Source organism: Fukomys damarensis, unplaced genomic scaffold, assembly GCF_012274545.1.
Source record: "Fukomys damarensis isolate Sample0158 unplaced genomic scaffold, DMR_v1.0_HiC HiC_scaffold_17, whole genome shotgun sequence".
Classification (NCBI taxonomy): domain Eukaryota; kingdom Metazoa; phylum Chordata; class Mammalia; order Rodentia; family Bathyergidae; genus Fukomys; species Fukomys damarensis.
In genome coordinates this window covers 77,228,122-77,251,808 of record NW_022900929.1, presented here as the reverse complement: position 1 = coordinate 77,251,808, position 23,687 = coordinate 77,228,122, and the positions used below count along the sequence as shown (strand labels likewise).

General features: G+C 46.7%; 1 protein-coding gene across 1 annotated transcript in view; it reads left to right on the top strand.

Annotated features, from left to right (window-relative positions):
• The window catches only part of Fbn1 (fibrillin 1), a 189,011-nt gene that overhangs the window by 101,381 nt on the left and 63,943 nt on the right, over positions 1-23,687 (top strand). Inside the window, exons 14-30 of the mRNA XM_010632676.2 lie at positions 20-142; positions 2,399-2,521; positions 3,842-3,994; positions 6,681-6,734; positions 8,290-8,415; positions 9,520-9,645; positions 10,097-10,216; positions 10,727-10,864; positions 11,636-11,686; positions 13,171-13,296; positions 15,245-15,472; positions 17,847-17,972; positions 18,077-18,205; positions 18,854-18,979; positions 19,091-19,216; positions 20,410-20,532; positions 21,789-21,914. Of these exons, the coding sequence (XP_010630978.1) occupies positions 20-142; positions 2,399-2,521; positions 3,842-3,994; positions 6,681-6,734; positions 8,290-8,415; positions 9,520-9,645; positions 10,097-10,216; positions 10,727-10,864; positions 11,636-11,686; positions 13,171-13,296; positions 15,245-15,472; positions 17,847-17,972; positions 18,077-18,205; positions 18,854-18,979; positions 19,091-19,216; positions 20,410-20,532; positions 21,789-21,914 (2,124 nt within the window). The remainder of the gene's footprint in view (positions 1-19; positions 143-2,398; positions 2,522-3,841; positions 3,995-6,680; positions 6,735-8,289; positions 8,416-9,519; positions 9,646-10,096; positions 10,217-10,726; positions 10,865-11,635; positions 11,687-13,170; positions 13,297-15,244; positions 15,473-17,846; positions 17,973-18,076; positions 18,206-18,853; positions 18,980-19,090; positions 19,217-20,409; positions 20,533-21,788; positions 21,915-23,687) is intronic.

The following is a 23,687-nucleotide window of genomic DNA, read 5'->3' as shown; positions in this document are numbered from 1 at the left end:
ACACGCCTGTCCCTTTCAGACATGGACGAGTGCAGCATCCGGAACATGTGCCTGAACGGGATGTGCATCAACGAGGACGGCAGCTTCAAGTGCATCTGCAAGCCTGGCTTCCAGCTGGCCTCGGATGGGCGCTATTGCAAAGGTGCCGCCTGCTTTCCCTGCTCTCCTCCTTCCTCTCGGGGTCTCCCTGGTTAAGCAGCCCGGCAGCTCTATTCCTAGTTTCAGACGCAGAAGCACAGGGTGCCGGGATCTTTAAGGAAGTCACATGGGGCCTGTTGTCTGGGGCCCCTCGTAGACAGCTTTGGTGGGGCTGTTACGGGAGAACGGGGGCTGACAGGCAGGCAGAGGTGTATTTTCTCCAGGCTCAGAAGAGCTTCTAGTCTTTGGTCGGTCACTGGTATTCTGTGTTCCCTTCACAGCAGTGACTCTCAGTGTTGTACGAATCTTTCTTTGAAGCAAGAGAAAACAGCTGGGATTTTCGGGTTTCAGGGGAGGAGGCCAGTTTCTGGCGTTTTGAGCGTTGTGCTGGGGGAACTCATGAGATGATGGGATTAGCACATGGCAGTGTTCTGCTCCGAAAGACACGGAATGAAGCGTCGCTGAAGTGAAAAGGAAGGGGAAGGGAATGACTGCTCCACTATTTGGAAGGAGGCTTCCAAACAAAATAGCGGAAGGAAATGTGAAAGCCCCTTTGTGAGCAGGACTTGTGGGAGAACACTCACTCTTCGTGCCAGTTCCCGGCACACACCGCCCAGGGCTACCAGGTGCCGCCTGTCAGCTTCAGAAGACGCTGTGACCTCGTGGATGAGGCTGGGTTTGCAGCTGCCTGTAGCCAGTCTAGCGCCCCATCCAAACACAGATGATTTCATTCATTAGCGAGAACCGATGGCTCCAGCATTCGGCTTGTGGTCCAGAGAGCTCTATGGCTCCATGTTGTTATTGTGTTCTGGTGCCGAGAGCACAGACACACGTACTGTCTGTCATCCACTCGGTGATAAGACTGATGGAAGGGAACGTTCCTGGTGCACCGAATGTCTTCCTTTCTATTTGTGTTTTTATGCCACAGGACAGGATGTTCCCTTAGTACTAAGCACTTAGTTCTGAGCCCACAGAGATGTGACTCTTCAAAGTTGAATCAGTGATGCTCATTTTATCCATAGATTTATTAATCCAAGGAGGAACATTGTGGCCTCTCTGGCCAATGCTCTCAAAGTTTCGGCAGGCTTGAATCCCTCAGTACCTGTGACTCCTTAGACTGTTGTTCCCACTGGGTTACTGTGGGTCTCATCTGGAACAAAACATGACCGAAATAACTGAACCAGTTTGAGTTCGTGCATTCAGATATAACTGCTGTTTTAAATACAATCTGTGCATGGAATCTTGGACCATCTGAATGTATTTTGTGCCAAACAACACAAGCTTAGTAAAACATGGAGGTGTTTCACTCTCAATTTGCCCTTTTAAGGTCAGGAGAAAGAAAATAGTCACACACACTACTTGTATATTGTAAAAGGACTTGTTATAAAGTGACTGGCTTGTAGGTGTCCCGTGTCTTCCAAAACACAATTTTGGTACCTTTCCTTTTTCCCCGTATTAAGGAAGGGAAATCGCTGTTATACTACTATTATTCCCCCAACGAAGTCTTTTAGCAGATCTCCCTGAGTATATACCTGTGACACTGTAAAATATTTGCAGTGTTTAAGGAAGATTTTTTTTTTTGCTGGGTTCCAGTTGCCTACAGTACTGTGACTGGCACAAATCAGTCATCGGAATCATCTGCATTCATTTTCTGTTTTTTTTCTAGGATGTTCCTGCAGGGCTCTAGCTGTGTGTCTCTTACTATTAGACAGATTGTACCAGAGGACGAGGATAGTACTACATGTTGAATGTCAAGAGGAGAGGCTTCCTATTCTGTCAAAGATGCAGTTTATTATCAGGCTAGATTTCTGGCACAGCTACTACATGATGTGCTACAAAAAACCCTTTGTTTTTAAGCAGTCATTTTCTTTCTTGCTCCAAGTTTGTGTTGACCTTTATGATTCTTATTTGAGATAAAAAAATCTTTGGGGAGGATCTTATTAAAGTAGATTTTTTTTTTCTCTTTTGGTACTGAGGATCGAACTCAGGACCTTGTGTTTGCCAGGCAGGCACAGCGCCACTGAGCTAAATCCCCGGCCCTTGAAGTAGATTTTAATGGAAAAGCAGTAAGCTCAAGTACTTGCTTCCTTTTGCTCTTGTTACTGTTCTTTCAGAGGAAACCAAGAACGCGTCTCATGGATTGGTACTGTGATGCTGCGCAGCGTTTTCTGTGTCGCCCGTGTTTAAGTGTTCTAGTGGCGGCCTGTCAGGATCTCAGGCAGAATCCACCCGTTTTTAACAAACGCCTTTCCCGTTGCAGACATTAACGAGTGCGAGACCCCCGGGATCTGCATGAATGGGCGCTGCGTGAACACGGACGGCTCCTACCGCTGTGAATGCTTCCCGGGGCTGGCCGTGGGCCTGGACGGCCGCGTGTGTGTCGGTACGGAGGAGGGAGGGCAAGCCTGGGATGGGCAGCCGCCGAGCAGCACCCCAGGTTCTCTTCTGGCAGCCACTGGATGTTAATTTAAGGAACAGAGCGGCGAGCTGAGACAAGGAAAAACTCGGGAATCCCTACCTCTCTTTCCCATTTTTATTCTCTGCTAAACAGTTCTCTTCCGTCTCTTCTGATCTTACTCTCTGGCTCTGTTGGAAAACAGAGTCCACAAAAAGATGCATACACACTTCAGGAAAAGCAAACTAGTAAATGTGAGGAGGCACACAGCCACCACCTGGGGCATCTTTTGTCACTGCTCAAAGCAAAGGTAACTCGTATTTGTCTCATGTTGTCTCAGTAGATTGAGTATTAAGTTATACAAGCTTTTCTTTTCCTGGAGAATGTGGATACATTTTTGAGTCTGTCTCTCTCTCTGATGCATACACACTTCAGGAAAAGCAAACTAGTAAATGTGAGGAGGCACACAGCCACCACCTGGGGCATCTTTTGTCACTGCTCAAAGCAAAGGTAACTCGTATTTGTCTCATGTTGTCTCAGTAGATTGAGTATTAAGTTATACAAGCTTTTCTTTTCCTGGAGAATGTGGATACATTTTTGAGTCTGTCTCTCTCTCTCTCTCTCTCTCTCTCTCTCTGATGTGCTCTTTGATTTGCAGTAAACGTTTTACTAGACCATTAAATGTCCAGGGGAAGTGTAGACTCCAAAGGAGAATATGGTTCATACAGAAACACAAGTGATAATAGTTTTATGTGGCTTCATAAGAAGTGTGAGACCTGTCGAAAAAGAGAGGAATTTCATCCAGATTATTTTGTCCAAAGGTACGCAGTCAGCCTTTGAGCTGGCAAAGAATTGAGCACAGCCACAAACTCCCTCTCTGGTGGTTGAGGTGACCCTACCAGCATCGACAGAATGATATAATGAGCCTTTTACAGTTCAGCTTCTCCTGTTTGGAAAGTACACCCAATTTAGGCATTTAGAAAGACCGCATTTCTAATAAAGGTCTCCTTTATCGTGCTGTGAGGCCCAAGTTGTCCAGCGTGAAGACAACAGTGAACAAACTGTAACCCAGCACTTCCGGGCCTCGGTTTGGTAAGCCGTGTGGTCAGCAGAAACCCGAATGGTACTGGCTGTTGGCTTCCGCTGCTCCGAAGCTGAATGTGCTGTGGTGTTTTCTTTAATTTTGCTTTTCTCACTGCCGAGCTCCGACAGAAAGCAGAGGCATTCTCCATGAGTTAGAGCAGGGACGGGGTGAGTGAGTCCTGTGTGGGAAGTGCGCTGTGGTGACAGGCGTGTCCTCCCCTGCAGACACACACATGCGGAGCACATGCTACGGGGGCTACAAGCGGGGCCAGTGTGTCAAGCCCTTGTTTGGCGCCGTCACGAAGTCCGAATGCTGCTGTGCCAGCACCGAGTACGCATTCGGGGAGCCCTGCCAGCCGTGTCCCGCCCAGAACTCAGGTACGTGGTGTCACGCGGTGGCCTCGCACTGCGTGCGGAATCCTGCCACCATCCACACTTCTGCATTTCCAGAAGTCATGGGCAAGGGGCGCGCAGTGCCTCCGGGGGTCTTGGGCACAGCTCACCCAGTCAGCCATTGACAGGGGCAGGGCCTCAGCGGTCCTCCTGCCTGTAGTGCCCGCAGGCACTCTTAGAGCACAGCATGAAAGCAGACACTTCCCGGACAACCTGAATATTCCCAACAGTTTCCCACAAGGTCATTTGTGAATTTTGTTCCCATCCCACATGTTGACTTTGGTGCGCTGTTCTCAGATGGCTTTATTCAACCTCAGGGAAGAGGCCTTTCTCTGCAGTCGAGGAGCCACGCGCAGGGAGAGACCTGGGTGGTAGACCAGAACTCTGCTTCCCGCTCCCAGGCAGCGTGGTTCATAGTTATCTGTGTATTTTGCTCAAATTATGTGAGGATTTTGAGATGACTTACATAAATGAGTGTACTCCTAAAATAATGCAGCATGGGGAAAATGTCCTTGATCTTCTCATTTACAAACCGATTTGCCTTAGACAATCCAGAGGATCCTTGCAGTTGTAAATGATTTCTGTTCGTAAAGCAAAAGTAGTTGATGAAGTAAGATGATGGGCTGTCAGTATGCGAGCACGGTTGTACGTAGCTTGGCAGTTGACCAGAGGGTTGGCTTACGTCTAAGACCCAGTCAGTTCATTTCTACCCAAAATAAATGGACTAAAGTTAATGTGTAGTTTTAATTGTGTAAATAATTTTTACACCTTTCAAGCCAAGCAAGTGGACAGTAAAATTAACCACTGCAGTGCACAGAGCCTGTCCTTAGTGGAGCGTGACCTGCAGCCACATCACCCCTAAAGCGCATCTTCATCCTCGACAAGGCCCTCAAGCTCCCTACGGAGCTATTACTCGTGGCTTCTGGGCTCAAGGACATAGCTCAGCAGCCCCTCTTACCCCGCTGAGCGGAACTCTGTGATGCTCTGTCCCGTGTCTGTGCTCCCCTGATTCCCTGCACCTCCCTGCATGGCGCAGGGGACCTCCCACCCCCAAATGCTTGAGGTGTCCGTAGTTACATGTGAGAAGGACACTGCGACCCCCAGTTTGCAGGAGAGGAAGCTGTCAGAGGGAAAGCTCGATCATCGGCACTGGGAGCCAGGAAGATCTGAATGCACTACAAAGCCGAGCGGAGTGCTGGATCCCACCCAAGTAAAACAGTGGCAACAATAGTTTGCTTCTGTGGGGCCCTTCTACCAGCTAATCTAAATTACCTCTGTGTGTGTGTTTTATAAAACCAGCATCATGTTTTTCTTGTGTTATCATTTGCAGTATTTTGTGTCTTACTTAATTGTTGTTGTGGGTAGGATGAAAGGATCACCCCACCCCCATTTCCTGGCTTTCAGACACAGTGGTAACCACCTTCCCATTTCCCATTTGTTTCTTTTATTTTTTGGCCCCTTTTAAGATGACTTAAAAAGAAAGGATGTCACTGCTTTTCTCAAATTATCATTTGTTAGACTATTCTGGCTCTGAAGGATTCACCCTTAATTTCATGTCTGTGTGACATAGTGCAATTCTTTTTTTGTTTGTTTGTTTTTTTGAAACAGGGTCTCACTATGTAGTTGAGACTGACCTGGAACTCACTATGTAGCCCAGGCTGGTCTCGAACTCACAGCGATCCTCCTGCCTCAGCCTCCTGAGTGCTGGGATTACAGGCGTGTGCCACCATGCCCAGCCATAGTGCAATTCTTGAGCATTCGGAGGCATAATGACCCTTTGCCTTGGCAGCAGGGTTCAGTTGGCCTCTGTAAAATGCCCATCCTGACCCTGATAGGCCATCTCCTTCCACATCCGCACAAGTGACTTCCTGTGACTGCAGACGCTGGATGTCAGAAACCGCAGGCAACTGAGAGTTTCTTCCCCTCAGATAAAGTAATGATTCTACTTTTACTGCTCCACTTTTATCGTTCACTCATACGTTCATCAAAATATTGTTGGAATTGCATGCAAAGCATTGTACAATTTGGAGAAGTAGAAACCTGATTGCCCTGCAGATGGGGGAACATACTCTATATCTCGATTTCGTCAGGAAGATCTGTTTGAAAGTTAGTGGGTCTCTCAAGGGTCACAAGTCCAGTGTCCTCACATGGGAACTTTTAATAATGCCTTTCAATGCACGAGTAGATGCCCTGTGCTTCCCGTGAAGGGAGCTGGAGAAGTGGCCGAGGGGAGGGAGAACCTGTTAAGAAGTCGATTGTACTGAAAAAACGGCTCACACCAAGTGACCAGATTGTTCCCAAGATGATGGGAGAATGTTTTATTAACAGCTGAGAAACCGCATCTTAACAGGCACATTTCTCTGTGAGTGTAAAGTGTTCCCTGGTGAACAAAATCAAGCTGTAGGAAAAATGCCTTTTCTGAAAGTGCTTTGCAGAAGGAATTGGTGGAACTCGCCTGGTCCCTCCAAAGCCCATTTCCTCTGGGTGCAGAGTCCTGAAAACCAGGGGCTGAGGCCAAGGTGGATCTCTCCCCCCAGGGCCGCCTCCTTTCCCGTAACCACTTTATTTATGTCCCGTGCCCTTCGGGGGAGATGATGTGCGCAGAGCCCAGGGCAGGGCTTGCCTGCTCAGCAGAGAGGGGACGTTTGACTGTCTGTGGATTTTTCTGCAGCGGAGTATCAGGCGCTGTGCAGCAGTGGGCCGGGAATGACGTCGGCGGGCACGGGTAAGGCGCCTGCGAGTGTGTGCTGTGAGTGTGCGGGCCACACTGGCCTCCGTGGTTTCCAGTCGGCCCCCTGACGCCAGTCTGGCCACCATGCATGCCCTATCTGGGGTGTGCCCAGAAGGCCCAGTAACAGAGCCACCGTGGCCCCACGGGTCCTGGGACTACTGGGTGCGGGTTGAGGCCTGATCACGGAGCAGCGGGGACTCTCCTGGGGTGTCTGATGGGAACCTGGGGACACCGGGTGCCCCTTCCTGGAAAGGGCAGCCTGGGCCTCCCATGCAGTTTCCACTACAGTTCAAGGGAGAGCTCTTCAGTCTGCATGGCTTGGTCTTTATAAGCCGTCTTATATTTTGTAACAAGTGAGGATAACAAGTAACAGTTGGAAGAGAAGAAAATACCTGTGTAGGAATGAGGTCTAGGGAAATATAGGAGCCATAGATATTAAAGTAAAAGAGAACTGGAAGTGTAAACATGGGTGATAAGAAAGAGGCAGAGATTATCTTTCTTTCTTTTCTTTCTTTTTTTTTTGGTACTGGGGAATCAAACTCGGGACCTTGTTCTTGTTAAGGCAGGCGGCAGCCCCAGCCCTGAGATTATCTTAATATAAAACAAAAGGATTTGATTAGAAGAAAATCTGAAAAGAAATGGACTGATGAACTCATTATCCATCCAGCGGGATTATTTACATCATTATCTGAGGGTGAAAATGGAGTAGGTATTTGAAGGAGGAAGAGGATAAGTAAAGAGATTTGTAATTAGCAGTCAGTGGAGGCCTGGGGATATAGCTCAGGGGCATCGTAACTGCTTGGCAAGCACAAGGTCCTGAGTTCAAATTCCAGTACCAGAAAAAAGAAAAGAAAAAAGAAACAATTAGTGGGATAAACAAGTCATGAAATGGACTTGGAGAAAAAGTGTGAGCCCTGAGTTATAGAAGAGTCAAGTGCCAGGATTAGAGACCACTCTGGACAGAGCACAGAAGAGGGGGACCAAACGTCCTAAGGGCAGAAGTAGAGACATTTTTTTTTTTTGAGCTGGCTTTTGACCCCTGAGGACTGAAAAGATTGGAGCAAATCATGAAGGATTCACATTTTAATTTAATCTTGAGGATGTGACCGAACCTACAGAAAAGTTTGTACCATGGTCTGACTTTCTCACCTTGTTTTAGGATGTTCAGAATGATCATGGCGTGGAAGGCAGGTCGAAGTGCAGGGGCTGTGGCAGGGGGCCAGGAGTAGAGGCGTGGGCCCTGTGGTTGGATCCACTTTTCCATCTTAGTGCTTGGACCAGGAGAAGGCCGGGACATGTCTTTCAGCTTGATTCAGGCTTGGAAATGGTGCAATTCCAGCTCGGGTGCCAAATTCCTCTCAAGGACTGGGGGAAGAAAGATTTGACTCAGAATCTGTCTTACAGTGAAAAGGGGGGTCGGGCTTTCTCTTCCAAGTGAAACACACCCCTGTAAGTCCTAAGGTCATTACAGTTATTGTACTGTTATTTTTTAACAGTTCATTGATGTTTATTTTAGAATGTCATTGACTTGAACTTTTTGGTTGTGCAGATATAAACGAATGTGCATTAGATCCTGATATTTGCCCGAATGGAATTTGTGAAAATCTCCGTGGGACCTACAAATGTATATGCAATTCAGGATATGAAGTGGACATAACTGGGAAAAACTGTGTCGGTAAGAAGTTTCATCTGTTTGCTAAGACGTTTCGTGCGGTGTTCATTCGTTCTTCTGTTGATGGGGGAAACTGCTCTTGGCCAGCTTAGAAGATTCAGCAAATGAATGGCTTAACACTTTGGACGTTCACGTGGCTTGATTAAAAACATTTACATCCCTGAATCTAGACAATGCACAAGCAGCCGTGTATCGGGTTCACTCTATAAAAGAGAAGAATCTTTGCTGTGAAAAGTGCCAAGACCCACCATTCTCAGATGGCTACAAAGGCAATAACTTCAGGCTTCGTCTTCCTGTGTTTTAAGTACTTTATAAATGAGCTGCAGATTTAAGAGGATTTAGTGTGTGCACTGCAGTTCCTCAGGCTGAATTTTTGTATCCTACTGTCGGGGCTGCCCACCTGTGGGACAGTGACCTAATCAAACTTTGCACGTGTAAAGCCTTCCTCGTGAATGCCTGGGCTCTTTCGGAGAGAGTTTGATGTTACTTAGCGCACAGAGCTATAACAAGCTGCATCCTTTCTGCATCTCATAAGTTGTCTAGGTAATTCACCTTAAATTTCGGTTTTTCTTCCGACAGGCATATTATTCAGCTGAAAGCAAGCTTTCCTCCCTCAGTCACTAGCTGCGATCCCCACAACATTTACAAACTAGATTGCTTCTGACTAGAAACATACCTAGGGCCAATTTATTTTCATAAAGAAATGCTTATGGTGGAACTAACACGCACCAAAGATGGGCCACCTTTCTAAATACTCTTATTGAGCTGTTCAGAGTAATCCCTCTACGTCGGATGCAGTGAAGCGGTTATACAAAGTAAAGATTAAAGATTTTCAGCAGATCCAGGTTTCCTTCCCACGATGGAGAGTCACAAATGAAATAAGGCCTCTGGCTTATGACTTTCTAGATGACTAGTTGAGATAACCAGGTCAAGCTCCTGTTTCTCTAAAATGGAGTAATTTAGGCAAAAACCAGTGAAACAGGACTTTGGCTTCTTTGATGGAATGGATCCTACTGTCATGACCTTGAAGCCCTAACCCTAAAAGGTCAAAGAAATTGTGTGCAAGGAATGGGCTCTTTCCAATACTCGTTTTCACTGACTTCACAGATATTAATGAATGTGTGCTGAACAGTCTGCTCTGTGACAATGGACAGTGTAGAAACACTCCTGGGAGTTTCGTCTGTACCTGTCCCAAGGGATTTGTCTACAAACCAGACCTGAAAACCTGTGAAGGTAAACCCCATTTTATTCTTGTCCAGGTAGGTAGCCCTTTGCTGCCTTTTGAGATGCCGCTAGAATACCACACAAATAAGTTACAACAGTCCCTTCCATTTTAGGCTGTTTTGCCGATGCTGTTGGACTTTTGTGGCTCTGAAAGCCACTAATGGCATTTACCTGCGATTGGTATTTTATTTGCCGTCACTGAACAGATGAAGAAAATGCTGTGTATGTGCTGTTGGAATTCATAACTGGGGACTCACACACACGTTCACCCCAGATTTTCCAAATAAGGATATTCAACCAAGTGCCAGAGTCTGTGCTAGAGCTGGGCTCAGTGACTGACTGTTTCCGAAAAACAGTGTGCCCTGACTTTACCATGCGAAAGTGAAGGATACATGGTAGCAGTTGAGGCCAGAGTGCAAGACTAGCTTTTAGCAGTAATGTGGACCTGTTTTTGTTTCAGATATTGATGAATGTGAATCAAGTCCTTGTATTAACGGTGTCTGCCGGAACAGCCCCGGCTCTTTCATCTGTGAATGTTCTCCCGAAAGTACTTTGGACCCAACAAAAACCATCTGCATAGGTATTAATCTTGGTCGGAATGGCTTTTCTATGTTTATCACTGCTGCTTCACTTCATGGCAGCTTTTTAATTGCAAAAATGTCTGAAGTATGGGTACAACATTAAAAATGACATCATTCCTTGTTGCATAAGGCTATCCCTGTTGTAATTCCCGTATGTGTGTTTGAATTCTTCGTCAGATTTTTGTTGCTGTTAGTCCATGTTTGCAACACAGAGCGATCACATTCACTGTGGGGAGTTGGTGCATGGACATAGCAATCCTAATTCTTATTTCATCCCCTCCTCCTCCTTCTCCTCCCCACCCTCATCCTTCTCTCCATTTGCTTGGTCTCCTGCCCATTTGCAAAAACAGATCTATCTCCTGTCAGCTATTATGTGTCTTTTATCTTGCTCTTTATGATTTATCCTTTGGGTTTCTCCCGTATGAGAAACCATGCACTATGGACGCTCGCGTCTGCTTTTGGATGCCGACTGTGTTAAATATCTAGGAAATATGCCTCCCCCTCCGCAGAAACCATCAAGGGTACTTGCTGGCAGACGGTCATCGATGGGCGCTGTGAGATCAACATCAACGGAGCCACCTTGAAGTCCCAGTGCTGCTCTTCCCTTGGTGCGGCCTGGGGCAGCCCCTGCACCATCTGCCAGGCAGGTGAGCGATTGGGTGTGGGGCCTCCCACGTCACCCCATGGGTCGCTTTGCTTGGGAACGGAAAGCCCAATGCAAGTTTGCGTGGGCATTTTGAAAGATTCAACTCCGACAACCTCAAAGAAACATATTCCTGAAGAGGAAATCTCAGAAGCACGGAGGACCTTGGTTAGACCTGATTTGGTGAATGTTTTCCTTCCTGTCCCCATGAGGGACTGGATTAGATTACACTGCTTCTCTGGAGTGCCATTTCCCGTCGGCTTTCCTGGCAACCTCGTGGTTCGGGCTCCTGAGTTTTTCACAGGTCCAAATTTATTTCCGGAAAAGGTAATGGACATAAAGAGAAGAGTTTCTGGGGAACTCTGAACCTGCTGGGAACTGAGCCCCTCCTCTGATGGCCACTGACCCAGGGTTTCCATACAGCAATGCTTGTGATCTCCAGATTCCCAGCGCATCTCCTGTTCACTTTACAGTAATTCTGTAGTGTGATTCCCACCCTCAGGCACATAGCAAGGAAGAAATCTACGTTCAGCGTCCTGCTGGGCTGTCACCTTAGTACGATGTCTTTTAAGGTGTCTTACAGGAGCTGAGTTTTACTGAGGAGGCGGACACATTGTCTCCTTGTGACTCCTCCTCACCTCTGCAGTCTTAGAAACACTTTGTTATCTCCTTCTTACTCCTGACAGCAAAATCCGACCTCTTTTGTGTTTCTCATAATCCGCGATCACTCTGTGTCTGGATACTGCTACCTGTCCTGTGTTTTTTTTCCCCGCAGATCCCATATGTGGTAAAGGGTTCTCAAGAATTAAAGGAACACAGTGTGAAGGTATGTCTGGTGATTTCTGACACCCAATTTGGTGTGCATGAAGAACGCCTGTGTTAATTTGGACGGGATGAAGAGATCACGTAAGATGCCAGCAGCAGAGAAAAGTTAATGGAGAGCAGCAGGACAGCGCAGATGTGAATTTCACAAGCATGTGTAGTGCTGTGGCCAGCACTGAGTTACCCTGGCCAAGAGATGGGGTGGCTGAGAATGTTTTAGGCTGACCATGGTTGAGAGTGTGGCTGCCCTTTCCAAGTGTTATCAGGAAGAGAAAAACAGGGAGCTGTTGCTCAGGCTGTAGCATTTGCGTTTCTCTTGGTTTCCCCTGGGGTTTTTGTTTGTTTCATGTTGATGGGTGATTTCGAATTATATACTCTTTTGCCTCTTTCTGAAAGTCTGGGTGGACTCTGTCCAGTCTGCCGTGGTTCTTTCTCACGGAGTCCCAGAGAGATATAGGTCCCGGTGACTAACACAACCTGACATGACACAGCAGCCGAAGTATTTTAAAAACAGCAATTAGTCCCATATGTGGGACGAAATGAAGAGTTTGCTAAAACAAAGAACACTACAGCCCCCACCCACGGTCTTGCTTTCCAAATGATGACTGCATATTTTGGCTTTTGCTTCATTCTGACCCTCTGTTAGTAACATCTGAGCCCAGCAGCTCAGTTTGGTTTATAAGTGGTCAGAACAACAGCCACAGAAACCGTAAAACCACAAAGGTAGATTCCACTCCTCTCTATTTATCTCCACTCCAAGAAAAGATTTTAGAAACATGTTTTCAATGTTCCTGGTTTGAAGTGTGTGTGTGTGTGTGTGTGTGTGTGTGTGTTCTTGACTAATATTCTGCCTTTTTGTCATTGGCAAGTACAGTAAGTGCCTTTCTTTGGATTAACCTGATAAAGTGTATTTTCCCAAAGTTCAGCAAACACATTGCTCTCCAGTAAAACTGGAGATTGAATGCTGCTGAACAGACACACACAGGCATGTTGTGGCTATCCTTGTCCCCAGCCGGGGCCACCATAGTGACCGTTGCTAAGTTAGAACCAGCTACACATTTTCTGGGGCCTTTCAGCACTTCTCAAGAGAGACTCTTGCCTGGCCTACATAATCCTCGTTGGGATTTGCCTGCGCTCACCTTCAAGCATTTCTTCTTTGCATACATCAAAGATGAGGCTTCCGTTTCACTACTGGGAGACATCTCTTCCTAGAATGCTAATTACATGACCCCCGGGAGCCTCACTTTCTGTGCCTAGGGCTGTCTGAGCTGTCTCCAAGAACTCACACCCACTCCTTGTTTCTGCAGCTCCAAAGTTATTCCCTGAGACCAGTGAAAAACTTCTGTGCCTTTTGTAGTGGGGGGGCTCAGTCTAGCTGCTAGTTGGACTTAGGTTCAAAATGGCTTTACTGGTATGAGAAGAATTGTGAATGGAATAAGGTAAAATTATCATACACAGATATTTTAACTTCATTTTTTTAAATTTTAGATATAGATGAATGTGAAGTGTTCCCAGGAGTGTGCAAAAACGGCCAGTGTGTCAACACCAGAGGATCGTTCAAGTGTCAGTGCCCCAATGGAATGACTTTGGATGCCACAGGAAGGATTTGCCTTGGTAAATACCGAGCTCATTATTTCTCTAGTAATCACTTCTGAAAGATTATTAAAAACGTAGTTAGCAAGACGCGGTGGGACATTTGGTTCCATGCACAGACGCACGCTCTCAAATCCAGCGTGTGCTGTGGTACTCAGGGCAGTTTCCTTGACACATCACCTGAACTCAAGCTCCATGCACCTGAGGAGAAACTTGCATCCTCTGTTGTTATGTAACTAGTTCTCAAATCACAGTTATGACTTCAGAGCTCTTAGATCTGCCCCCGTAATCCACACACTGCAGGATATGAGGCGGGCGGGTGTGGAGAGGACAACATCTGTGTGTAATAAGAAACTGCAGCGCAGGTCATCCTGGCATGGCCTGCCCCTGCCGGAGAGAGATGCTTGCAGGGGAAAGACAGGCACTGTGGGAAGCCTGTGTCGGTGTCAGGTCCCAGATGCCACTGCCCTGCATGAGGACAGCAAGGCTGTAGTTGCTGACAGTTGGGTGTGTTTCTCCTTGCCAAGTCTAGAGTCCAAATGGACACGTCAAGCCCAAAAACCCATCCAATGACCTAGAATACATCATTGTTTTAGGACACAAAACCTAAAATGCCACTTTCTTAGCACTCTGCCCTACTGGCATTGAGTTTGAGATCCCACAGTTGTTCTTGTGGCATCTGGAAGACTTCAGCGGTAACTTGGTTTTCCTGTTGTTACCACCATGGCCCTGTTGTGCCATGGGCCGCTGGCTTCTGAGTCTGTGCCTCAGAATGTGATGCCTGTCTTTCCCACACATGCTTCGTGAAGACCGTTGCAGCTGGAGAGAAGGTGCTGGGGTGCACTGGAGGGATTTTGGCCTTTACAGATTATAATTAAGCAATCTTTAGACATAGATTTCCTGGTATGAACCACATGAAACCAAAGGGGCAGTTCAGAGGCTGGAGTGTGTCTGTAACTAAGGGCATCTGTTAACCCCACTCTGAGCTTCAGAGTCTTTGTTTGGCAGGAATTGGCAGTTGATGTAAACCTTCCTCTGGGTTCTTGTTGACTGAAGCTTCAGTGTTTAACATAGGGGTTGTTTTTAAATTACTCATCTTGATGCAAGCGACTAAATGTCGAGTTACCCAGAGGCTCCAGCATCTTCTGCAAGAGAGGAAGCCTGGGCTCTTGGGCGAATGTTCAGTGGGCACACTGTGAAGGACAGACATCTGACAGTTCGATTAGACTTCACAGTTCCCGGATCCATGCTCCCTTCCGAGCCCCATAGCACCCACGAAGACAGGAAGGCAGCGTCCTTCAACAGATGTGGAAATTCAGATTTGTCCAAGACAACTTAATTGCAGAACAGTTTCCAAATCCAGGTCTTCTGGCCTCTGGTTTGTTAGTCTGTCTGCTCTTCCACACCATCCCATTCTAGGATTAGGGTTAGAAGTGGTGTGTGTGTGTGTCCTGGAGATGGGTGCTAACACACGGTGTAGTGAAATAAACAAGAACGAGTGGTGTCCCTTGCTGAATCCCTTTCGTGCGGAGTTGAGCAGTCCTCACTGGAGGCCACCATCCCGTTTCTGCAGTGATGAAGTGGTCTGAGGAAGGGGTGGTTGCGCTGGCACAGACACCTTCCCACAACGAGGAGCACAGTGTGTTCTTCCTGGGAGAGGAGGTACCAGCCATCGAGGCATCTTTCCAGGGAGACAGCGCCTCCCCCAGGAGCGTAGTGGAAGCCTCAGAACCCTGGTCCCTATGTAGAGCGAGCAGGGGACACCGGGAGTTGAAGGGGAGCTGACAGAGAAGAGAGTCTTCCGTGGGCAGGAAAAGCAGTACCCACCACACACCTTGGTTTGCTTTGGAGGAGAGAGATTCATTCCAGGCAGCAGTGTGTAGTAAATGAGTATGCACGTTGTACTTTGCCTGACAAATGTTAGCGGCTTGTCTGGGGCAGTGAAGACAGTGTCCGCTCCCTCCGGCAGATATCCGCCTGGAGACCTGCTTCCTGAGGTACGAGGATGAGGACTGCACTCTGCCCATTGCGGGCCGCCACCGCATGGACGCCTGCTGCTGCTCTGTTGGGGCTGCCTGGGGCACCGAGGAGTGCGAGGAGTGTCCCGTGAGGAACACACCCGAGTACGAGGAGCTCTGCCCCCGAGGCCCTGGATTTGCCACCAAAGATATCACGAACGGAAAACCTTTCTTCAAAGGTATGTTGCGTGGCTGTCATTTGTAGGCCACCGAGAGTCCTTCCCAGGAGCTGGGGTCCTGCTAGCAGAATTATGACCCCTGTCGCCTGTGTGGTTGTCCTTTGATCATCTCTGGCTTCTTGGCTCTCTGAATTATCTCTCTCTCTCTCTCTCTCACACACGCCCCACACACACAAGTACACATATACGTCTCCGGTCTTTGGGAGGACCCTTTCCTCTCCTTCTGAGCCAGTAAGTATAAAATCAGTCTTCGTACTATGATACCAGAATTCTGGGGTTGAGTGAAATCCTGGACAGAGGGTGCAAGCAAATTTGCTTAAAAGATACTAAAAGTAAGGAAGTAAAGGAAATAAAGCCCCCTGCTCACCGGGAGGGGGTTCTGGGTGGGAGTCACATGAGTGCTCTTTGTCTGGGCCATTGCACAAGCAATGTGCTGTCTGCCCCACAGGGGACCACATGCTTTTCAGGGACCGATCTGTGCAGTGCTCACACAGTGCCGTGCAGGGTGCTGCCCAGCTGAGGTCTACCCCATCACTCTGGGGAGGTCCCAGACAGCCTGAGGACTCTTGGCAGATGTATGTGTACGACTCTTTGAGGTTCGAGGGTGGTGACCCTGCAGACTGCACTGTGGGCTTCCTGACTAATCCCCGTCCCACTAAGCCGGAAATAAGTGAGAAGAAACCTGCCTCGTTCTGACGCTTGACTCTGCGCCAGCTGGATGGAAACCTGGCTGTCAGTGCCACACACATGAGGGTAGAGAAGGGAGGGTGAGCGGTGGGTAGACCCAACCTCCTGCGCTGCTAGTTGACTTCTCTCCTATGGCGGCGCTCTGTGATGAGGATGTTGCGGTGTTATTCTCATTTGTCATGCCAGAATTAAAAAGCCACCTCAAAACTGAGAAGGTGTGGATTTAATCTAATTCCAAAAAGCATTTGCACGTAATGATGCAGGCCTTGTAGATTTCAGTTTGTGGAGAGAAGAGAATTAGCTACTCAGAGTTCTAGTGATGCATTGAGGCCCCTGCCTCTCCTAGTGCGGCCTCCGTGCTGCTGCTCCGCCAGGCCCCATTCCTTGTCTGGGACTTTGAAAGCCTAGACCGGATTACTACATCCTAGTTATTATGTAGGATGTAACTACATCAACTCGGGAAAATGAGCAACCAGTGCATAAATGCCACATAACTACCTTTGCATAAAAACACATAGAAGACTTCTTCATGGTCTTTGTCTCCATTTTCTTCTTCTCCATCTTTGTTTTCATCCAAGAAGTCCTGGGAGTTAAAATTGATTTATCTGCAGAAACGGTTTCTAAGAGGCCTTGTGCATCTCTTTTTAAAATCTTTTCTAGGGCCGGGGATTTAGCTCAGCAGTTCGGTTGCCTGCCTTGCAAGCGCAAGGACCCATGTTCAATGCCCAGTAACCCCCAAAATAAAATAAAATAAAATATTTTGTACCTGTAATATACAGATTTTTATTAATTATTGGCACATATTAAAATAAAAATGCCTCATGTAAACTCAAGAAGCACATTATTGAGCCAGATGTGGGTGCCTAGGCCTATGATCCTGGTAGTCAAGAGGCTGAGGCAGGAGGATTGCCATGCATTCAAGGCCAACCTGAGTTACACAGTGAGACCCTGTCTCTGGAAAAAAAAAAAAAAAAAAAAAAGCTTTTATTGATCGAAGTTTAATGATGTGTAATATTTAGATGGAAAACCTTAGTAATACAAGTCACCCACAAATAATTCAAATTATAAATGACATCTTTGAAATTCCCATAGAATTTTAAAATATATTCAAGAAAACAACAAAGAGCACTGAATGAATCCTCATCCTGTTACCCCTGAGTTGGTTGTGATGGGACAGTGTATTCTAGTTATCCCCTGTATGTCTTCAGTATAATAGGTATTTGTGTCTGGAGAAGTTAATGTCTTCACTTGTGTGTATCAGGCAGTGTTCAGGGCCCTGGAGGTCCAATATAGTGTGTGGTTTTTCTTTTTACAGTACTGGGATTAAACTCAGGGCCTTCGTACTGAGCTACATCCCCAGCCCTTTTTCATTTTTTATTGTGAGACAGGGTCTCACTAATTAGTTGCCCAGGTTGGAATCAAACTTGCAGTCCTCCCGCTGCAGCCTCCCAGGGGGCTGGGATTATAGCTGTTCACTAATATTTTGCTTTTCTAACCGCTTCCTAAAGTGGAGCAGTCACAAGCTAGAGATGTTTACAAGTCTGTTCTTGGGTCATCACACGTTCTCTGAAACAGGTCTCCCCAAGACCGAAATGCAGCATCTGCTGTCCTTCTGGTCCACCCGTGGGGCACAGAGTCCCCAGTGGTCCCTCACACTCCTGTGTACCCCGTTGTATTTCCCATGCAGACATCAATGAGTGCAAGATGATCCCGAGCCTCTGCACCCACGGCAAGTGTCGCAACACCATCGGCAGCTTCAAGTGCAGGTGCGACAGTGGCTTTGCTCTCGATTCTGAAGAGAGGAACTGCACAGGTCTGTGCCGGGCTCCTGGGGGAGAGAAGGGGGTGCCCTTGAGCACCTTTCCTCTAACCCGTGTTGCCTGACCCTCATTTGCCGCCTCCTGTGTTTGCCCACAGACATCGACGAGTGCCGCATCTCTCCCGACCTCTGCGGCCGGGGCCAGTGTGTCAACACCCCAGGGGACTTCGAGTGCAGGTGTGATGTGGGCTACGAGAGCGGCTTCATGATGATGAAGAACTGCATGGGTGAGTCAGGAAGAAGAGGATTCTGAGACGCTGTGGTGCCTGGCAGGGGTGCCTGGGTCTCCCAGTGGGCGGCAGAGGGAGACCGACGTGTGGCAGGAAGGAGGGGGTCGCTCACCGTAGGGCCATGGCCGACCGTGAGACCCAGTGAACTTAGCGCTGGGGATGAATTGTGTTGTGGACAATTCAGGCATACAGTGTAGTAGGTGCCAGAATGTCCAGGAGAGAGATGGATTAAGCTGGCTGCCTTGGGTCACGTTCCCTGGAAGCAGTGTCTGAAATGGAGATTCTTACACAGGAGGAGGAAGAGAAGAAGGGGCCCGGAGGAAGTGAGGGTGGAGGTTGGTGTGGGGAAGGTGGCTGAGTTTGCTTTCAGCCTCCGTCTCGCTGCAGGGAGCTTGCATTGTGGTGGCAGAGGAGCAGTGTCCTGTGTTGAGGCAGGGTCAGGGTCTTTTCCTCCATACTGGTTCAATCACATTGTCCCTGAGGGGCCCCAGGAGAGGTGTGATCCCTCCCCTCCCAGCCATTTCCCAGCCACTCGAGAAGGGAGCCTCCAGGACTCCCAGAAGCCAGGGGACGTGAAGGACTGGCGCAAAAGCGGAAGGGTATCGGGACACCACGGCCCTCAGCACAGTCCTGTCCATCTTGCAGATATCGACGAGTGTCAGAGAGACCCTCTGCTCTGTCGAGGCGGTGTGTGCCTGAACACAGAGGGCAGTTACCGCTGCGAGTGCCCGCCTGGCCACCAGCTGTCGCCAAACATCTCCGCGTGCATTGGTAAGCAGGCAGATGTTCGGCCCACTTGCCCGAAGCCGGTCTTTGGAGTCACTTCTCTGCTGGCCTCGTAAGCTTCTGTGTGCAAGTCTTCTCTTCTCGATTTCTACGCAGACATCAATGAGTGTGAGCTGAGCGCCCACCTCTGCCCCAACGGTCGCTGCGTGAACCTCATGGGGAAATACCAGTGTGCCTGCAACCCGGGCTACCACTCCACGCCTGACAGGCTCTTCTGTGTAGGTGAGTCCTTCGCTGCCTTCTACTCGGCACTTTATTTTATTGAGCGTCTCTGCTGAATACTCAAGCAATGTATGCCGAGTTCTGTTTCCATCACTTTTTCTTAATCTCTCTTCTTTCCCTGTAAATACAATTCTTTTCACAGTGGCTCGCAAGCTGTAGGTTCGAGCACTTCCTTTACCTAAAGAACTAGTCAAATAAAGGACACCAGATGTTTTAGCTGTGACAAGTATGACTTGAACCATGTTGTGAATGATAAATGGTGGCGTGTGCCTAGTTACTACCCAGGCCCAAAGATAATCAGTCTGTACAGTTAACCACCTTAGCCAAACCAAACTGGTGAGGTGTGGAAAAGATGAAAAGTATGCAGTGAGGTCTCTGCCCTTGGGTGCTGTCGACCAGCCAAAGATTTTAGAGAATAGCTCTGGGAAAGTCCACAGGATGTTTCCATCTCACCCTGAAGAGTGGTGGAGTCTGGTAGTCTTTCAAGGTGGCTTTTGTGACACAAGCATCGTGCTCTGTATTGGGCTCTCTGTAGCTTTAGTCGTGCTGTGAAGTAGCACACAGAAAGCCCTGTGGCTTTATGGCGCCCAGAGAAAGTGAAATTTTGTAGATGCTGCCAGTTTTTGCTGGGTTGGGATGGTCACCATATAAAACTGCCAAGTCTCACATGGTTTCCACCCAAAACCATAAATCAGCACAAATTTTTCTGAAACATGGCCCAGGACAAATGAGGACTTCAGCTCAGGTTCTTGAAAGGGGTCAGAAACTCAGCCAATCAAATGGAATTTCATCTTTGTAGCTGACTCTGTGACCTGAAGAATTGCCACAATCACAAACACAGAAGAAGCTGTCTTAGTTCATCCCTAGGCTGTCATGACAGAGTACTCAAGGCTGGAAGATCTGTAGTGAATAGAAATTCACTGACTCACACTTTTGGAGGCTGGGAAGTTTGATATCAAAGTGTGGGCACAGGGTATGGGTCAGCCCGTGGCAGAAGGCAGAAAGGTGAGAGGGAACAGGAGGGCCACACTCACCCCTTTATGATGGTACCAGTGCTCCCCGTGCAGGTGGACCTCTCACGTAGGCCCCACCTCTTAGTATTTTTACAATGGTAAGCAGGTTCCCACATGAATTTTGGAGGGGATGGACATTCAGACCATACCAGAAGGTGACATTATTTTCATCTCTTTTAGATATTGATGAATGCAGCATAATGAACGGTGGATGTGAAACCTTCTGCACAAACTCAGAAGGCAGCTATGAATGTAGCTGTCAGCCGGGATTTGCACTGATGCCTGACCAGAGATCGTGCACTGGTGAGTGGGTCTCAACCTCCTGCTGCAGTTCCCCTCCAGCAGTTCCCCAAGGAGGGTGACTCAGGGCTTTGGAGTCAGGCAATCTTAGGTTTGAATCCTTGTCTGTCACAGTTTATCTGTGGTGATGATGGAGACACTTAGCATCTGATTTTCCATCTGTACAATGGGATTCGATTCGTCTGTGTGGAACAGTGTGTACAACACTTAACATAGTACCTGGCATATAATCAGCAGACTACCAAATGCATGTTCTTCATTGATCAGAATTGTGAAGAGTTTGGTCTTTTGGTCTAATTCAGTGTTTCCTGGACCATCCGTATCACCCTCCGGACTTGTCAGAAATGCAGTCTCGGGCCTGCTCCAGATCTATGGAGTCAGGAGTACCTGGGAGTCTCAGTGATCTATGTTTCCACAAGCTCTCCCCAACATGGGGACGGAGGCTAACGACTGACAGTCAGTGTTCCAGTCTGCACTTCCCACTGTATCACCCCAGGCTAGAAGAGCCACACAGCCAACTAGAAACAAGAGAAGTGGGTGATGCAGGTTCTTTCATCTCTAATTGAGAAGATAAATTGAGTTTAGGAACCACAGTTATTTTATTTGACTTAGAAGAGTGTCCTTTAAAAACTCAGGCTATAAAAAGTAAATAGTGAGCCGGGCATGGTAGTGCACGCCTGTAATCCCAGCACTCGGGAGGCTGAGGCAGGAGGATTGCTGTGAGTTCTCGACCAGCCTGGCCTACACAGTAAGTTCCAGAGCAGTCTGAACTACATAGTGAGACCCTGTCTCAAAACAAAACAAAGTAAATAGTTTATTTAAAATAAATATTTTAATTAAAAGTGCATTTAAATAGATCTGCTTATTTCAAGCGATTTTCACCTTAAATAGCAGTAAAACAGAAGATAATAGATTTCACACATTTATAACTAGACAATGAGAAAAATAAGATTCAGCCTCATTTCTGAATGATAAATTCATCTGAGTTAGAATTTGTAATTAAATGATTGACTTTTAAGTGGGTGTAGACCTTGTCCTTAAACGGCATATTGTTAATCTTAAAAATGGTTCTCTCCTTTTTCACCCAGTGGCAAAAAGCCTCATAGGATAACTTATACAGAGCTTCATTTGGATTTCAGAGTTAGTAATCCTATGTGGGTAGGCTAAGTTTATTTGTCTTTATTTGACAGTTAATGTTTCCCTGCTGAATGAAGGACCCAACATCAAAGACATGTCACTGTGGGTTTTGTTCTTTACAGACATTGATGAGTGTGAAGATAACCCCAATATCTGTGATGGTGGCCAGTGTACAAACATACCTGGGGAGTACAGGTGTTTGTGTTATGATGGGTTCATGGCATCTGAAGACATGAAGACTTGTGTAGGTAAGCAGAGAAGACCGAACTTTTCATCTTGGCTGGTTATTCAGAAGTATGGTTGAATTACATAAAGGTTAATAATAGGTTTAGTTAGAAGATGGATCCATGGGGAAAATATGGATATTTGCTCATATTTTAAAGCCTGCATTCCAAAAAGTTACTGTCGGTGTCTGTGATATGTTATGTGGATTGAACTATCATCAAATTCAGATAGACATTCCTTTTATAACTCATCATTATTTCTAGGCATTTAACCCTCCTGTTGTAACTTGAGTTCAGACTTTTAAAATGTTAAAAGCCATGCAAAATTTGCCTTTAACAAAAATGTAATAATGCCTAGAACTTACTGTATGTGTTGTGGATACTTTGTATTGCTTTGCTTCAAAGTTGTTAAGCTTTTCTTCTGCAAAATGTAAATTGCTTTTAATGCTATGTAGTGTATTTTTCATCTCAAACATTGTAGTTTTCATTACTAAACTTTTTTTTTAATCTTCTTTGTCTAGACTTAGTTTGTTCAGCAATTCCTTCTGCTTTTGGAACACATGGAATACAGTTATAATAACTGCTTTGATGTCCTTGTCTACTAATTCTGTCAGCTATGTCCGTAGATGTCATTTCAATAAATTGACTTTCATCCTCACTGTGATTCCTATTTTCCTGTTGTAAGCCAGACATTGTAAATTTTACTTTACTGTGTGCTGGATACTTCTGTATTCCTAGAGCTTTGTTCTGGTATAGAGTTAAGTTACTTCAAAACAGATTGTTCCTTCTTTTAAACTCTTGCTTGTAAGCTTGTAAGCAGCACTTAATCTGGGGCTAATTTTGCTGCATTACTAAAGAAGACCCTTCTGGATAGTCTACCCAATTCCCTGTGAATTATGAGGTTTTTCTAGTTTGGCTGATGGGAACATGCGCAATTCCACACCTTCTGTGAACTTGGAAGATGGTTGCCTGCCATTGTTCTGGATAGTGTTTGCTGAGCCTTGAGGAATCTGTTTCCTTACCTGGCACACTCATTCTGCTCCCCTGAACACCCCAGGACCCCTGTAGTCTCCGGGGCTCTCTCTGCAGCTCTTCCTGTGCTGTGCTCCGCCTGTGTGCTCGAGCTACCGTAGCTGCGGCCACTCCGTGCTAACCTCCACAATGGAGGTTGTCACTTGTTTTCCCCCTGGCTTCCCGCTCCTTTTGCCATGCACTTAAAACTTCCTCTAGACAGTTATCTGAGGATAATCTAGAACTCACCTTGCTTGTTTTCTTGCTCTCAAGCTTCCTTGTCTTTTGTTGCCTGTTGTCCAATATCTATAAAATAATTTATCCGGTGTCCATTTTTTTTAAAGATGCTTTGAGTGGGAAGGTTATTCCATCTTGGCCAGAAGTAAGAATCTAGAGTTGGTTATATTTAAATTTTTGGCATATTTATATCTTCTGAACACCTTTACTGAAATGAATATCATAAAAAATAAATGTTTGAATTTGGGGAATAAATAAAGCTTCTGACTATTTAGACTACGGTTGTCGGTTCATCTGTTCTTTCTTTTAAAGTATGGAAATTAAGTTGTTAGTACCATGCAGACTGAATTATAAAACTCTTGCAATGGTGTGCTGTTTTAAACAGTTTTCTTGACTCATAAGTAGGCTGTACACTCATCTTAGAGACACTTTGTTTATTGATCACCTCACATCCTCCTTTGGGCCAGGTAGAAGCCAGTCTCTTGATTAATCTGTAGTATAGAAAGCCAATGTACTATTTTTTTCTGAGTGAAAGCATTTAAATATAGT